Source organism: Agelaius tricolor, unplaced genomic scaffold (genome assembly GCF_023055355.1).
Source record: "Agelaius tricolor isolate 1412-34295 unplaced genomic scaffold, bAgeTri1.0.p SCAF_14, whole genome shotgun sequence".
Lineage (NCBI taxonomy): Eukaryota > Metazoa > Chordata > Aves > Passeriformes > Icteridae > Agelaius > Agelaius tricolor.
The window spans coordinates 1,244,511-1,261,255 of NW_027269274.1; the positions used below are offsets into that span (position 1 = coordinate 1,244,511).

The 16,745-nt window shown below is 50.3% G+C and overlaps 1 protein-coding gene across 3 annotated transcripts; it reads right to left on the bottom strand.

The window, feature by feature from the left end:
- Nucleotides 1-1,182: 1,182 nt before the first annotated feature.
- On the bottom strand, nucleotides 1,183-14,876 carry EDEM1 (ER degradation enhancing alpha-mannosidase like protein 1). 3 transcript variants are annotated; one of them, XM_071439287.1, is made up of 12 exons: nucleotides 14,442-14,876; nucleotides 13,536-13,608; nucleotides 11,952-12,055; nucleotides 11,003-11,174; nucleotides 9,748-9,931; nucleotides 9,113-9,287; nucleotides 8,404-8,521; nucleotides 7,911-8,081; nucleotides 7,251-7,324; nucleotides 6,464-6,560; nucleotides 4,761-5,039; nucleotides 1,183-3,891 (listed from the first exon to the last, which is right to left on the bottom strand). In XM_071439287.1, exons 1-12 carry the CDS (start codon nucleotides 14,819-14,821, stop codon nucleotides 3,802-3,804), a joined length of 1,917 nt encoding a protein of 638 aa, XP_071295388.1. In that variant the 5' UTR covers nucleotides 14,822-14,876; the 3' UTR covers nucleotides 1,183-3,801. The 3 variants fall into 3 exon arrangements, with proteins under 3 accessions (XP_071295388.1, XP_071295386.1, XP_071295389.1); XM_071439285.1 differs by having other exon boundaries at nucleotides 8,404-8,524; nucleotides 14,442-14,871; XM_071439288.1 differs by having other exon boundaries at nucleotides 4,761-4,943; nucleotides 8,404-8,524; nucleotides 14,442-14,867.
- Between the last annotated feature and the right edge of the window lie 1,869 nt (nucleotides 14,877-16,745).

The following is a 16,745-nucleotide window of genomic DNA, read 5'->3' on the forward strand; positions in this document are numbered from 1 at the left end:
GCATTTTCAGCCTTTCCCAGCGCCGGGGCCGGCGGGGTTTCCGTGCTCAGCCAAAGGCCCGAGCCGCGGCACAAGGGAGGGCTCTGCTGGAGCCAGCCGGAGCTACAGCCTCACACGCCTCGGGCCTGCTCTGAAACACGCCCGCATTTCACCCGAAAAAAGGCAGTTTCCCATCACATTCTGGGATTTTAAATCCTGCATTACAAGGGATCTTACTCCACTCCAGTCTCCCAGGAAAGCAACAATGGCAGAATGGCTTTTTTGGAGATAATTTCTTAAATGTGGGCTGGAAAAGCTGCAAGAAAAGCACTCGGTCTCACCCAGAGCTGCTCAACCCTCTGGGAGCAATGAGGCAGCAAGACAAGCTAAGGAATGACAGCAAACAGTGACTCCACTTCTAAATGTGCAGCCACAGGGAAAAAACCATCAGAGCTGGGGTGCTTGCCCCAAAATCAGCATTTCAACCCCTTTACACTCACCTTGGAATTGACTCTTAGAAATCTGAATGCAGCAAAAGTAAAGCAAGGCAAAGATCTCATTATCCAAAAACCCAGAGGAACTTTAAAACCACTGCAAAATCCCCATCACCAGTGTTCAACAAACATTTCCCAGGAATGTGGAGCTTGATCCAGACCCAGCAAATGTCCTGGCAGCCCCAACAGCCCCTGCACCAGCACTGCAAACCAGGAAACAGCACAGAGATAATGCCAATCAGACAGAAAACAAATCCAGGAGGGAAAGGCAGCAAAGGAGAGACAATAAATCAAAGTGACGGTCAGACAGCTCATTTCCACATTGCTGTTCTCAAACCCAGCACGAGCTGTTTCCCAGGCTGGTTCTCCATGGGCTGGAGAGAGCCCAGCAAGGCTCTTGGTGCAGAATTCCAGGTTTTCCATGGACTGATTGGACAAAGGACTGGGAATCCCAGCAGGGAGGTCAGGACCTGCTCATGAGACCAGAACTGCTACACTTGATTCCCCCACATCAATCGCTGCTCTCAGCTGCCCCAAAACCCTCATGGAGAGAAGGGGGAACAGGGGGAGAAGAAAGAGCCCTGTTGTTTTGGGGTAGGTTTATTCTCCTGCAGGAAGGATAAATGGGATTGTCCCAGCTCAAACCAGATGAAATCCCAGTGTACAGAGGGTGCAGAGAGATCCCCTACAGGACAAACACACATCAGAGTAGTCAAACACACTATTTGTTTAATGGAGATTTGCAAAAGGCAAGCCAAGAGTTGAAAATTCAGGACATTTCATGAAAGCACATTTGGTCCTCTTCCAAGTTTCCTCAGTTAAATACTTCATGGATAAATAACAATTAAGCATACATGGCACTTTCAGTTCAGAAAACTTGATATTGCACATGATACCAAGAAATACAAGAGTCTATTTCAGCAAATGATTCCAGCACTGTTATCAGCTCCATTTTGATGCCATTGACTTGTACAAAAGCTCATTTTAGTGCACAACAGGTGCCCTGTCCTTACAGAGTAAAAACGTATCCAAGCAGTTTTAGAACAAAGAGGAAGAAAAGTTGGCTCCTGAAGGAACACAGAGTCTTTTACCAGCAGCTTCTGGGAGGATAAAGAGCATTCCTATGGAAAGATGACTGTCACATCACCTGGCAGCAGAAATCCCACACCAGTCCCCAAGGGAAGCTGACCATGTTTGCCTGGAAGGCTGCAATTCCTGTCTGGGCTGCTCTCATTCTCAGCCACCTTTCACTACCCCTGGCAATCACAAGGAAAACACGATGGCAAAGCAGTTGTGCAACTTCCTCACAGTCCTGGAATTCTCTCTGGAAAGCTCTGGAATGGATTCTGTGCACAGGGCTGGGACCCTGCCCTGGGTTCAGGAGTTCAGAGAGCACAATCCCAGGAGAGTGGCCAGAGTCACACTCAGGGAGCTCACCTGGGAGTCAGGGACAAACCTGGAGCAGGAGAAGCCACCAGGAGCCTCAGGGTGTGTCTGTCCTGTCCCTCCTGGTGTCCTGGCCGTCCCCACATGCTGCCCACGCTGTGAGCTGACCCAGCCACTGTGGGATGCTGGGCTGGGCTCCCCCACCTCTGCTCACTGCAGGGCTGGCCAGGAGCAGCACCTGAGAGCCCAGAGCCCTGCGTGGGCAGCAGTGCCCCTGCCATGCTCCTGCCCTCCTCACCCTGCCCTGGCAGCACTGCCTGAACCCCTGCCAACACCTCTCTGCATCACAACACCTCCAACTCCTGCTTTCCCTTCAAACAGACAACTCAGACACTCCAGAAACACCTTTGGCAAAGCCAGTTCTACAGGAGCTGGAATCACCAGCTGCCTCAAACACCAAGGCAACCCATTCTATTGCAATATTTTAGAAATTTTAACCTATTTCCCTCTCCCCCCTCCAACCCTTCACCCCCTCAAACACACATAATAACACTAAGAAGACTTGATGATTATTTTTTTTGCCTGAATATGAGATTTGACTATCATGGAATAGAAGATTCTACAACAAAGTCCCTGAGATGCATCTGCACATTAAAAGATTCCAACAATAACCTCTCCAGCACAAACTTCATATTTATTAGAAATGTTTTGAGTTGCAACACGTGGTTTATGAAAACCAATGTTGTTGTAAGAAGGTGAAAATACAGCAGATCAAGTTGCCCTCAATTTATGCCTCAATTTAAGTCATTAACCCAAAAATAACATTCTACTACTTCAACTGTAGTCAAAAGTTAGAAGTATATAAACAACCACCAGAAAAAAAAAACCCAACTTGGTATATTAAAATAGTTGTTTTGGCCTCAGTTTGTTGTCATCCCTCAAGCCCTTAACTGCCTTCTTCCTGAAAGTTCACAGATATTTTTCCAGTATCTTCACAAAAACTCCAAACATCTCTTTTTAAGTGACTTTAGGTTCCACTGTATTTTGCAACCAGCTCATCAGAAATACTTTTCCATCTTCCCAAGGAAGCTCAGTTTTCCCTGGTAGTGAAGAGAACTTAAGGCACTAACACATGAATCCTGTCAGGAATGTGAAATAGTTTGTTCTTCATGTCCTGTGACACCAGTTCTTAGCAGCATCTCTCCTGAAAAGGCACTGAAAACTTGGCAAACAAGGAAACTTTGGGAACTTCTGCCTGAGTGGCTTTGCAATTCCCCCTTCCCTGCCCCCCTTCCCTTCCAAAAAGGCACCTGGATTGGTTTGATCACTGCTTTCTGCAGCCACAGGCTCCCACAGCCCTGCAGCTTCTATCAGCTGTGTCTGGGAGGGATGTCCCACTCTACCAGCAGCTCTTACACCACCAGCAGGGATCTTTCCAAGAGTACACAGAGCAGTTTTGTTTCAGCAAACCCAGTGGGTTCCTACCTGAGTAGACCTTTAGGTTGTGTATTGCTAGTCAGAAAAATTCAATAATTCAACTTGGTGTAAAAAATTGCACTTCCCCACTCCTTCCCCAAGCCCCGAGATCATTTCAAATTAAATAGCAGACCCTGCTCTAGAGGGACATTTGTAACACAGCTACAAGGAGGTAGCTAAGTGGCACAGGCCAATTTGCCTTCTTTTTCTTTTAAAATAAATTCAGCCTTCATTTGCAACAACATTTCTCATAGGAAGTCTTGAAACGAGAGCTGTTTGTTCAGCTGGCACGGGAGGTTACCCCAGCTCAGAGGACTGAGCTCCATCTCCTGGGTGTCCAGGGCTGACCACAGGCCAGGGACACCTGGGGGACAGCTGGGGGAGCCAGCCTGTGCAGGGAGCAGCTGAAGGGGAGGAATGTCTGCAGAGGATGCCAAGCTCCTCCCAGGTTCCCCTACAAAATCCCTCAGATCAGCCCCACCATTCTGTCGATCTGTCTCATGTAGTTGCTCTTCAGGGGCAGCAGGTACCTCCTCTCATCAGGGACTCTGTTACACTGTTGAGAAAATTTACATCTTTTTAAAGACTCAGATCCAAACCCAAGCAAGCCATCCCCTCTGCAATCCTCTCAGATCCTCCCAGTACAGAAAACTGTACCCAATAACACTTTTTCCTCCAACTTTCCCTCGTTCTTTGCAGACTTGCAGCACAAATCCCATAAATGAGCAGCAAGTGTTTCCTCAGTGCAGGCTGCAGCTTCCAAACACACAGCACAGCTTGTTGTGCAACTGAGATTTCCTTCACTATGACAACTGTGAACGTTTAAAATAATGCTCTTTTCCTGGAGCTCTGTGGGGAGGAGGGAAGGAGATTTTTTAAATTGTCCTTAACTGCTCTAGTGGCAGGTGTCCCTGCCCATGGGGCTGGAATGAGGTGATCTTTAAGGTTCCTTTCAACTCCAGCATTCTGTGATTAAAACAGATCTGTTTTGGTTGGTGATGGGCACTGGAGCCACAGCTCTGGGGCCAGTTGAGGCCTTGCTGAGAAAGGTCCCCTTTCCATCCCCCAAAACCACACTGACAAAGACAAAGCTGGGTTTGGATGACCCTCTGCTTCTCCCTTTGCCCCTGACAGCAACACTGGAGAGTTTTAGGGGCAAAGAAAAGGGGAAAGGAAAAATAATTGGAAGTAAATTAACAAAGAACAAAACAATTGCTGCAAAGCACTTCGAAGGGGACAGGTTTCACCTTCACCAGCATCCCACACATGATGCCATTTATGCTGCTGCTGCAAGTGCTTTTCAGGGGAGCTCCCTGGGCGTTTGACATTTCTAAAGGGAACTCTCTACAGCAGCCCTGCCTGAGGCTCTGTGTGTCCTGGCTGCCCTCCCCAGGCCCAGGCAGGAGCAGCCTGGCTGCTGCTTACGTTGGAGCTGAAGTTGGCTGCCTTGAGCTCGGAGGCTTTGGCCTTGAGGCTGTCCTCCCCTGCAGGCAGGATGTCCTCCCACAGCGAGCTCCGGAACCGCTCGTCCACCGACACCACGTGGCCCTCAGTAGTGAACATGAACTTATTCCCTGACCTGTGCACTGGGTTCTCTTCATCAAACAGCTGAAGGAGAGATGGGAGACACAGGCACTGTACTACATCAGTAGTGAACATGAACTTCTTCCCAGATTTATGCACTGGGCTCTCTTCATCAAGCAGCTGAGGGAGAAATGGCAGAGACAGGCATTGCAGGTGTGCCCCATCCTTCACCTCCCACTAACAAGCAGTTTGGAACAGGTACTCACGCTTTGAAGGATCACACAAAAATACCTTTTAGTGCTAAATAATGCTGGAGCAAATGGAAATAAATAGTCTTAATGCAAGGGATTGATCTGAGCAGTTAGAAGAGGAGAGCAGAAGAAAAACTTCTCACACAACTGAAAGTGCCCTTATTTTTCTAAGCTGCTCTGTGAGGCATTTTAGGCTGGCATCTACTCAGTCACAGATTTATTTGGTTTTCTGCACTAAAGGAGATTGAGAACAGGGGCTTAGGCAATGCCAGCCCAAATGCTTTCCCCTGTGAGTGCCAAAGCCCAGCAGGCAGAAAGCAGAGGCTGCCCCAGGCAGGAGGGCTGCAAGCAGCACTTAGCTGAGAGCAGAGCAGCAGCTCCCTCCAGTCCTGCTCCCTCTCCTTTCCAGCCTCTTCCCAGAGATCTGCAGCTCTCCAGGTGCAGGAACCACACCTGGGCAGCTGCCCCAGCTCAGAGAGTGGGGTGAGGTCAAGGAAGAGGAGCTCAGCCTGAATCACCCCCATGCACAAACCCCAGAGCCCAGCCTGAATCACCCCCATACACAAACCCCAGAGCTCAGCCTGAATCACCCCCAGACACAAACCCCAGAGCTCAGCCTGAATCACCCCCATACACAAACCCCAGAGCCCAGCCTCAATCACCCCCATACACAAACCCCAGAGCTCAGCCTCAATCACCCCCATACACAAACCCCAGAGCTCAGCCTCAATCAATCACCCCCAGACACAAACCCCAGAGCCCAGCCTCAATCACCCCCATACACAAACCCCAGAGCTCAGCCTCAATCACCCCCATACACAAACCCCAGAGCTCAGCCTCAATCACCCCCATACACAAACCCCAGAGCTCAGCCTCAATCACCCCCCATACACAAACCCCAGAGCTCAGCCTCAATCACCCCCATACACAAACCCCAGAGCTCAGCCTCAATCACCCCCATACACAAACCCCAGAGCTCAGCCTCAATCACCCCCCATACACAAACCCCAGAGCTCAGCCTCAATCACCCCCATGCACAAACCCCAGAGCTCAGCCTCAATCACCCCCATGCACAAACCCCAGAGCTCAGCCTCAATCAATCACCCCCATACACAAACCCCAGAGCCCAGCCTCAATCACCCCCAGACACAAACCCCAGAGCTCAGCCTCAATCAATCACCCCCAGATACAAACCCCAGAGCCCAGCCTCAATCACCCCCATACACAAACCCCAGAGCCCAGCAGGTTGTCATTAATGATACCCTCCCCCCAACCCAATTAACAATTAGTAACCTCTGCCCCCTCCTGTGCCATTTTTGTGCAGTGCCTTGGCAGTGAGGAGCACACACGTACCAGGTACAAATATTTACAGGTTTCACTGAGGAAAAAGCTCTCCATTCGATCCTCCTTGGTCTTCTCCACCACGTGGTGCAACGTGGCATAGCCACACCTGCAACATTGGACAGGGTTTGGGTTCAGCTCCAGCTCTCCTGCTCTGTTATCCCCTCACTTCAGAGCATTCCAGCTGCCAGGGGGAAGCTCAAATGGAACAACTGTGTTGTGCAACACTCACTGCTTATTGCTCTGTGATCACCTGAACCCCACTCACCAGCAATGTCTGACCTGGCCACTCATCACACCTTTGTCTAGAAAATGAGTCAATTAATAATAAGGAATAAAAATTCACTGGCTTCCCCCTGAGCCTTGCAAGAAGTTTAGCTCCTCAGTATTAAAGGATTCACTGCTGCTGTCTTGAACTGGAAGCTGATATCCAACAGCATCTGCCTTAGGGGCCAACCCTCAGTTAAGCTAAACACCAGGAGGTGAGAAATAATCTTGCAGGATCCCTAGGAAAAAATCCCAACTACTGTTTTCAGCAGTTTTTAGCAGCTGATCATCAACAATGCATTTGGAAAGGCAGTGATAAAATTCCAAAGGTATAAAGTTGCCACTGGACTGTAATTTCATTTTCAGATGGGAAAGAAAGAAGTGCTCAATAAATAAATCATCACTTGTGGCTTTCAAGGAGGGCTGGGTTTTCTGGTTTACCTACATGTGGCAGACTGGATTCTATACAATATTTGTATAATAAAATGTAGATATATAGCACTGAGAGAAGAAAAGAACATTGAAGACTGACTTTGCTTTTGTATATTTTTCCAAACTCTGCAGAATATCCATTCCCACATGAAGGTAAAACGGGTTCTTTGTGGCCTAAATAAGGAAGACAGACAAGAGTTAGAGTCAGCAATTTTGAAATCCTGTAAAAATAACACAACAAAGGCCTATTGGTACCAGAGTCTTGTGTATCACAGCAAACTTATCTTTATGGGAGCATGACTTGGATTAGCCAGTGCAAACTTCTCACATTTGCTTTAGAGCAAATCCTAGAAAACCTGCAGTAAATCCAAACTCTCTGATCCCTTCCTTGTAGGCAGACAGTTATTCTAGTTTATTGTATCTGTGCCTGGGGAGTATTGCAAGGAGAGCTCTTATATTTACTTCAACAATTTTGGTTGAGCAGTCACAGGTCTCTGCCTTATAAAAATCTGCCAGCAGCTTTTAGAAAAGGTTGTTTAGTGTTGTTTTTGCCTGCCTTGTAAAAAAGGCTGTTTTTGAAGCAAACAGCAGAGCAACAACATTGCACAACACTGCAGTGCCTGCCCAGAGACTCCACAGGACAAGAGGCAGCTCCAGGGCTGCCAAAATTCAGCTGGCCAGAGGTCAGGGGGATGAAGTGACTTTCTGAACAAAAGCTTTTTGGCCCAGCCATGATGTGCAGCTCAGGGAGGGCAGATACCTGATACAGAAGATAGGTGGACTCCACCAGCTCTGGCCTCAGTGGGTAGAAGGGAACATCTGGGGCCTGCAGCTGCCAGTTGTACCTCTCTGGGAGAGCCCCATAGCGTTTCCAGATGGCATAATAGAAGGCATGGAGGCAAATGGCATCTTCCACATCTCCTATCAGCACCTGGGCACCAGAGCAGCCAGAGATACACACATTTAGTGCTGTAGGCCGGCAAAGATGAGAATGTGGCACCTGAAACAACTCTTCTCCCATAAAACACTCAGAAAACAACCCCCCAAAAGTACTAATGTATTCATTCTTTGCAGTAGAAGCTCTAGCAGAGCCTCACAGCACAGAATACAAATGCTGAGGCTGAAAGAGGGCAGCTGAAAGTCTCAGATCTAGCAGAGAGCGGGCCAGGCCTCCCCACATGGCTGTGTTACTGCAGGGCTGAGCTCAGCTCAGGACTCAGACTCACTCCCAGCCCAGGATCAGGAAAGCTCACCTGCAGGCCAGGGAAGAAGGCCTGAAGAGAGTCAATCCAGGTGTTCATCAGCTGGCCCGTGTACATGTTGACGTTGACGTAGAGGGGAGGGTCCCCTTCTCCTTCATTGCAGGCTTCCCTGCTGCAGGGAACAATGCAGGAACAATGCAGGAGCAATGCAGGGAACAATGCAGGGAACAATGCAGGGAACAATGCAGGGAACAATGCAGGGACAATGCAGGGCAGTGCCTCTGCCTGGGCAGCACACAGCACACTGCCACAGCTCAGGCAGGCACTGCTCTGCTCTGCTGGGCTCCTTGAGACAGGAACCCAAACATTGTCATGCTCTAGAGGAGGTAATTCATATAGGGATGTTAATTCATACAGGGAGCATGTCTTAGAGCTCTGCCAGCAGAATTTCTACCAAAAGTCATGCTAGGCAAGATGAGGCTTTCAGAAGAACAAAGCAGCCAATTTAATACATTTCTTTTGCAGTGCCAGACTTTTCTCAGCCTTTATGTTTATACATGGGACAGGAAGCAGTTTGGCTTCTCTGCACCCCATCAGGTGCAAGGAATGAGGAGACTACCATGGAAAGGAGATTTTGCTTCTTACAGTAAAAAGGGGAACAGATTTTCTAGAGCCTGACACAAAGCACTACAAACAGATGTTTCAGATCCTGCTGGAGGATGCACTGCTCAAGGAATTGATGCTGACATGAATCACATACCCTCTCCTCAAGTGGTTCTGAATGTTCTGATAAGCAGAGTTGAACATGTCCAGGTCTTCCTTTTCCCCAAAGAGGATGTAAGACTTCAGCAGGTACTCATAGAACGAATCTGACCCTGCTCCCAGTCCACTCTGCTTTCCAACCCAGTGACCAGTCTGGATATTCACAACATTTCCTTTCAGAACAAACAACAAGTTTAGTCTGAGGTTGCTGAGCGTATCAGAGAGACACAATCCAGTCAAGACTTGGGAATATCACAGGTTCAGAAATTCCCAAGGAGGAAGAATCAAAGATTAACATCAGATGAAGTGTTACAGTGGTGGATTCATCTGAGGACCCACACACATGCAGTTATTTTAAGAACTTTGAGTCATCTGCCAATCTGAATTATATTAATGGGGACACAAATCAGGGCCTTCAGTTCCGTTCCATTCCCCAGTTTTGTGAAAAATTTGAGTTCAAAATCTGTGCCCTAAGGAATCTTTCAGAGACTCCATTTTTCTTGGAAAACCCCAATGTGCCATTAGTTCAACACAAGCCCTGGGTACACAAGGAGAACGTGACTGAACAGCTACAGGGGGAGCAGAAGGACAAAGGTGAGGACACATGAGGACAAAGCAGCAGCCAGACTTTACCTAGCAGTCCAGTGTGATTGCTCCTGAGGCTCCACAGGGCCTTCACAGCTCTCCTGGCCACCCACTCAAAGGTGGAATCTCCCAGCAGCCTGCTGAGGATCCCAAACTCCACCAGCAAGGACCCAGCTCCTGCTGTGCAGGTCTCGTTGTGGCTGTCTGGAGGAACCCCCTTCTTCAGGTTCACCTGTGGACAGGGACAGGCAGGCTGCACTCACAGCTGTGCCCACAGCTGCACCCTCACCTTTAGGACAAGCCTTTCTCGTCGTTGGTGCACAATGTGCAGCATGGAATGTGCACAGAGACACAAAACCAGCACTCTTGGAAAGCTTTCCTGTAGAATTCCTGACATTCTTCTTCCAGCTTTCCAACACCATGCCTAAAGTGGGCAAGCCTCATTTTTCTCTTATACTTGCTAACCCTTGCAAACTTCACTTTTTCATGCCTTCTACTAAACATTCAGGCTTTTCCTTCTTTGCTGCACCTCAGTTTGTGCTGGTGAAACCAAGAGCTTCCTCAATGGATGCTCCTCCTCTTCCCCACGGGACACAGTGCTGAAGGGAAGTTACAGCACCCTCAGCTGCTTTACCAGGCCCTGAACAGAAGAGAAAATTCCCATTTCTATAGGGGGAAAAGCAGTGCTGCTGTCTCCAGAAATTAAGAGCAGCCAGGCAAGTGCTAATTATAGTTTTGCAGTTTAGGATTGTTGCAGTAGTAGTGACATCCTCCTCCTTGCCAACTGCATCTGCTTAAAACAAGAGGCTGCAGCATCCAAGAATCCCAGAGTATTGAGAACCCACTGAGCAGTCCTCAGGAAAATTACAAATTCCAAGCTCAGTATGGTAAATACTTCAGAAGAGTTTTATGCTAATATAATTGTTTTAGTAGCAAGTCACCAATAGAGTCACTTTCCTCCTCTTTGCCTTCACAGTACTCCTTGTTGCTGACAGTATTGTTTGCTGCTGTGTGACACAGGGCAGGGAATGCTCCACCAACTAGCAAGGAACAAATGACTCCTGACCCACAGGGAACAATAAACACAGTGAAAATCAGCCCAGGGAAAACATTTACTAGACAGAAGGAGCAACTTGTACTATCCACATCACCACAACTCAGGGCAGTTTTCCCTGTGTCACTTCAGAATAAGTTAGAGCAGGCTCAATACCCCAAGTGCACAGAAAAGGGCACAAAATTTAAGTTGCAGGACAGGTGAAACTCTGCTTTGAGCCGATTCCCCCAGGGCTGCTGTGTCACTCACCCGAGGATAGGGAATGCCAGTTTTGGTGTTCTCAAAGGCTGGCAGCAGCCTCACTGCCAGGTCATGAGCCAAGTGCAGCAGCTCATTGTCATAATCCTTAATGGTCATGTCACCAAAGGGCTGCTTGGTGTCTGTAATGATGATGTGGGCAGACAGCAGGCTTCCCAAAACCCTGTGGGGAAAGGAAAACTCAGGTTTTCAGTCTGTTCTGAAGCTCATTCTTCACCTAAACACCTTACTGCTGTCATGCCTGACAGAATTATTACTTTGTGCTCCTTACAGGCACTACACAAAATGACCTGGTTCTCCCCCAGCAGCAGTGAACACATGCAGAAGTCATGCTGCTGTCAGCCACAGTTCCAAAACCTGGTTCTGCAACATTTACCTAACCCAGGAGTTCTTGTAACAAATCTGTTTAGGAGTGAAGACCTCCTTGTCCCTGCAAATGGCAGGAAGGGTGTTACATAAACTTAGTACTCAGAAAAAAGAAAGCCTAGCCAAGTGAAGCAGGAATAAACACTGCTGGAGGCACTCAGAAAACAAAAGCCTTTAAAATCAGACAGTATCTAAACCCATTTCCAACAAAGAAGAGTCTTTCTCTTCTAAAATGAAAGTGAAAATGAGCAGAGGTCCATGAACCAAAAACAGAGCAGGGAAAAGCTGTCCCAGGGTTGTTTGCTGATCAGACCACAGATGTGAGTCTCTGCTGCAAGCAGAGTCTGCAAGCACAGAGCCAACCACTGCCTCACTGCTCCAGGTCACACGGGACTGATTAAAATTGTTTCCTATATGAAAGGATGGAATATTTTCATAGGAGATTAAGAAACAGCTTACTTGAGGAACCATTTAGGGAATAAAGCCTGCCAAAGACCTCCTAATCAATGATTTCACTGTGAATTACACACACCAAGTCTTTAACCTTTAAAGACAGAAACTCAGCACCACATACCTGATTGTTGCCTCAAAAACTTGGACTGTTGAGTCTTTGTCAAATGAAACTGTGTCAATCACCAACTTCACTGCCTTCTGGAATTCTGAGGAGTTTCCCATTACCTGTTACAGAAAAACAAAGCTAGTTTGTACAACTGTTGTTTCAGAAGAGGGCTGGGGAAGAGTTCACATCTTAGCCCAGCAATCAGATTTAGCAACTGAGTAGTCAAACTGAGTATTCAAACTATCAGTTCAAGAGTTAAGCTCAGTTTAAAACATAACATAGCTTGCAGAACAATGAAGTTTGATTGAATGTTTATTTGACCAAAGGCCAGTCCAACCTTTCAGGTTCCCGACACAGCAGTGCACACTCAGGAGTTCCCCTGTGCCTGCTTCCCACAGGTCTAACCCAGGACGTGATTTCCACTGCATCCAGAGACAGATATAAGTTCAGTCTGAGCTTTAGGGAGCAGGAATGTGGAAGGAAAACACAGGTTCCTGCTTGCCTAAGCTCATGAAAAGGCTGGGACATACCTACATTTCTAACCAAAGCACCAGGTGCCAGCTGTCCCCATTACCCAGACCCAGTGGGGAAACATCACGTGTTGGTCTGAGCAATGAGGAGCAGAACAGGCTTGCCCCATGCAGCAGCTTCTGAAACACACAAGATTTAGCAACCAGAACCTTTACATTTGAGAAAAGAAGTTAAGCACAGCCCCATTGGTGATGGAGGACAGGAAGGCACTGTTACCAGGCACAAAGCACAGATCCCAAACTTCTCTCCCAGTAAAACCCAACATTTCCCTCACTTCTGCTTTCAGTTCTGCTCAAGCAGGTCCTAACAAATGCTGCAGCCCAGGGTGGAATGGGAAGGGTTTTATATCCCAAAGAGCCAGAGGAGATACACGTGCCCGTGGCTCCTGCACATCAGTGAGCCCTGACACTCCAGAAGGCACAAAACCTGCCCTGGCTGCACAGATGAGAACAGTGAAACCTGCTGGGCTCTCTGAAAATGCCCAGCTCTTCCTCAGGACCCCATACCCTGGCACTAACACAGAAATGAGCTGCTCCTCACATTATCTTCCAGTTTTATCAGAAATGCAGGTGAGAAGCAGCTTTACAGGTTTTCCCCTCCCTCCTTTTACCACTTCACACAGATCTGTGTGTCAGTCAGGCCCTCTCTGCCAAGTGAAACACCAGAGCTCTTCCAGCCATTGTGCCCACAATGAACCCTCTTCCTGATGGACCTCTCAGCAACTCACAGCAGTTCCAGCTCAAATCCACCCACCCTGGGCATATCCCAAAGAGATCTCGTCTGAAACTTGGGGAGGAGCTCCAAAATTTCCTCTGTCTCTTCTGGAAATCTCTGCTGCCATCTCCAACTACTCTCATTCTGTTACCCCCATGTGACATTGCTGGTTTATGACCCAGCTGTTAGCTCATGCTCCAGCTGTTAGCTCGTGATCCAGCTGTTTGCACCACCTGGGCAAGCCTTGGGGAGCTGCCCCAGCCAGGGCAGGTCCCAGGGTGGCCAGGGCAGGTCCCAGGGTGGCCAGGGCAGTCCCAGGGTGGCCAGGGCAGTGTCCCCACAACGAGGACTCACCGCCAGCGTGTCCAGCGCATCGATCAGCGTCAGGGAGTAGTTCCCCAGCACATCATTGATGTTCAGGTTGGAACTGGAAGAGCAGAATCACAGAATTGTTAAGGTCGGAAGAGATCCATGCAGATCATCCAGTCCAAGCCCCTGTGCAGGCAGGGTCACCTGGAGCAGGTGACACAGGAACTGTCCAGGTAGGTTTGGAATGTCTCCAAAGGGGGAGACACGACTCCTTGGGCAGCTGTCCCACAGCTCTGCCCCACTATGGAAAGTTCATTTCAGTACCTGAAAGGAGACTACAAGAAATACAGAGAGGGACTGGAGTGACAGGACAAGAGGAAATGGCTTCCAGCTTAAGGGGAATAGGTTTAAACCAGATATTAACAGGAAATTGTTCCCTGGGAGGGTGGGCAGGCCCTGGCACAGGTGCCCAGAGCAGCTGTGGCTGCCCCTGGATCCCTGGCAGTGCCCAGGGCTAGGTTAGACAGGGCTTGAAACAACCTGGGACAGTGGGAGGTGTCCCCGGCATGGCAGGGGTGGCACTGGGTGGGCTTTAAGAGGTTCCTTCCACCCAAACCATTCCACGATTCATACAGAGATGGACCTTGCTTATAGCCATTTAGTATTTTAGCTTATAGCCATTACCAACTGTCCCCTGGCTGGGCCCAGCCTGGCCCCAGGGAGGCACACACGGAGCGATGCCCACCCCGCAGGGCCCCAGCAGCCATTCCCCAGCACACATTGACTAACCCGGCCCCAGCAGCCGTTCATTAACCCGTTCCCTCAGCAGCCGTTCATTAACCCGTCCCCCCAGCAGCCGTTCATTAACCCGTCCCCTCAGCAGCCGTTCATTAACCCGTCCCCCCAGCAGCCGTTCCCCCAGAGCCGTTCCCCTCTCCCGGCCGCACTCACGGGTCGCGGCGGTCGGGCCCGCGGCCGCGGCAGTGCAGCGGGTCGAGCTCGTCGCGGGGGAAGGCGTGCTCCATGTAGCTGTCGTAGCCGAACACGAACATGCCCCGGGCCGCGTCCCGCAGCCGCGCCCGCAGCTGCGGCGGGAAGGCGCCGCTGTAGCGCCGCTCGTACTCATCGCCGCCCGCCGCCGCGCCCCACAGCCGGGCCCCGCGGCCCGCAGCGCCCGCGGGCGGGCCGGGCAGGGCTGGCGGCCGCGGGCCGGGGCAGGGCAGGCGCGGGTGCAGGCAGAGCCCACGGGCCAGCGCGGGCAGCAGCGCCAGCAGCGCCTGCAGCCCGAGCCGCAGCAGCAGCAGCCCCAGCACCACCGACCGCCATCGCATGGCCGCCCGCGCATAGCGCAGCGGCGCCGCCCGCGCCGCGCCGCGGCCCCTTTAAGAGCGGAAGGGAAACAAGGGTTGGGAGCGGCGCAATGCCCGCCCACTCTGCGCTGCTATTGGTGGAGCCGGCGCGGAGGCGGAACCGACCTCCGACCATTGGGCGCGCGGTGTGTCAGTCAAAGGCACCGCCCGGCGGCGTTAAAGGGGCGGGGCGGCGCGGGGCTGTCGTGGCACGGCCGGCGCAGGGTCAGGGCGGGGCCGGCAGCGGCGCGGCCTCCCCGGACAGGCCCGGGCCATGAGCCCTGCTCGGCGCCGGGCCCTGCCCTGCCCTGCGGGCACTGCCGCGCCACAGCTCTCCCGGAAAGGCCCCGGGGTGCCGGTGACAGCGGCTGGGCAGCAGCAGGAATTTCTCCGTGGAAAGGTGCTCAGGAATTGGCACTGCCCAGGGAGCTCTGCAGTGCCCATCCCTGGAGGTGTCCCAGGAATTCCTGGAGGTGGCACTCAGAGCTCAGGGCTGGGGACAAGGTGGGGATGGGCACAGCTGGCACTGCCTGGGCTGGGAGGGCTGTGCCAGCCTCAGTGATTCCGGCATTCCGTGGCCGCGGCTCCTGCAGCCGGCTCGGAGCCCCTCGGGCCTGCCCTGGAGCACAGAGCGCGGCCGGGAAGGAGCCGGAGGGGCAGGAGCCGCGCTCCCGGGAACTGCGGTGGGAGGAAGCCAAGCCACGCTCCCGGGCCAGGATCCTGGAGGAGACGGACACAGGGATTTCCATCCCGAAGTGCCAGCAGTGACTGGACGATACATGGCGAGCAGAGCTCACACCAGGCGTGACCGCAGCACTGGTGGCCCCTGACACTGGCTCAGGGACAGAGCTGCAGCAAAAGAGCTGACAGATGCCAGGTGTGGATGTGGATGTGAGTGAACACACTCCGGCAGTACTGGTAAAACCAAACCTCTTGCAGATAAGCAAAAGAACAGAAAGAAACCACAGGCAGGGGAGGTAAAGAGGAAACCCAGCTCCGAGCTACCCCGGCAACCTCAGCAGCATCCGAGTCACTGGCTGTGAACTGGTCACTTGTCACCCAGCTGAGCTGTCCTTCCACGCTGGTGCTGCATCCTTTTACCAAAGGGCCTGGTTTGTTACAAGGAAATGGAACAGAACGTGAAAAATGCCTGCACAAGAAAAAAAAAATAAAGGACTATTATGCACAGACAGACAAGCAGACAATAATGATCTGTCTTCAGCCTGTACTGGAGAGTAGTTCACAAGTCAGGTCTTTGTTTTCAAATTATTGCAACAGGAACACTAGAATGAATAAATTCAAACCAAGTGTCACAACTCAGTGGTCCATCCAGACTTCTGGATGCTGACTTTGGATAAAATCCTCTAGCCTGGACAATCTTTCAGTTCACTTCCTCAGTCTGCAGAATTCATGGATCTTTTCAATGTTACCCAAACCAAGAAGGGACTTCATTATTGATTCTAACAAGAGGAAAATTCCTTCTTGCTGCAAAGACTGAAGTATCCACACTCCAAATTAACACAATTACACAAAAGCACCTTAACAGTTTACTTACTCTTGAGACTCTTGAGAAAACCAAGTTCAGCTTTAAATTTCACACACCACAATTTTTTCTTCCTCTACTGACAAATTTGCTCTGTTTGTTGAATAATATGGTTCAACCCAATGGGTCTTTTCAGAGGGAAACACAAATGAGACCAACCAATGCTTCCAGTACCAGAAAAAAACAATCAGGAACAGGAATTTCACAGCCTGGCCTTTCAAAGTTGCCCCCACTGAGCACAAGGTTTACAGTCATTCTCCAGATGAAGTTATGTAGTTAAAGTTAAATTAGGTAATGAGGGTTCTTAGATATTTCTAACAATAATAAATCAGCTACCCTACTACAGATGAATATGCAAAAAAG

Excerpts from the sequence above, each read along its gene's own strand:
- EDEM1 (XM_071439285.1), bottom strand. The coding sequence starts at position 14,821 with ATGCGATGGCGGTCGGTGGTGCTGGGGCTGCTGCTGCTGCGGCTCGGG. Across the intron at positions 13,609-14,441 it reads GGGCCCGACCGCCGCGACCC|TTCCAACCTGAACATCAATG; the intron begins GTGAGTGCGGCC and ends CTGCTCTTCCAG. Across the intron at positions 6,561-7,250 it reads GAAAAATATACAAAAGCAAA|GTGTGGCTATGCCACGTTGC; the intron begins GTCAGTCTTCAA and ends CCAATGTTGCAG.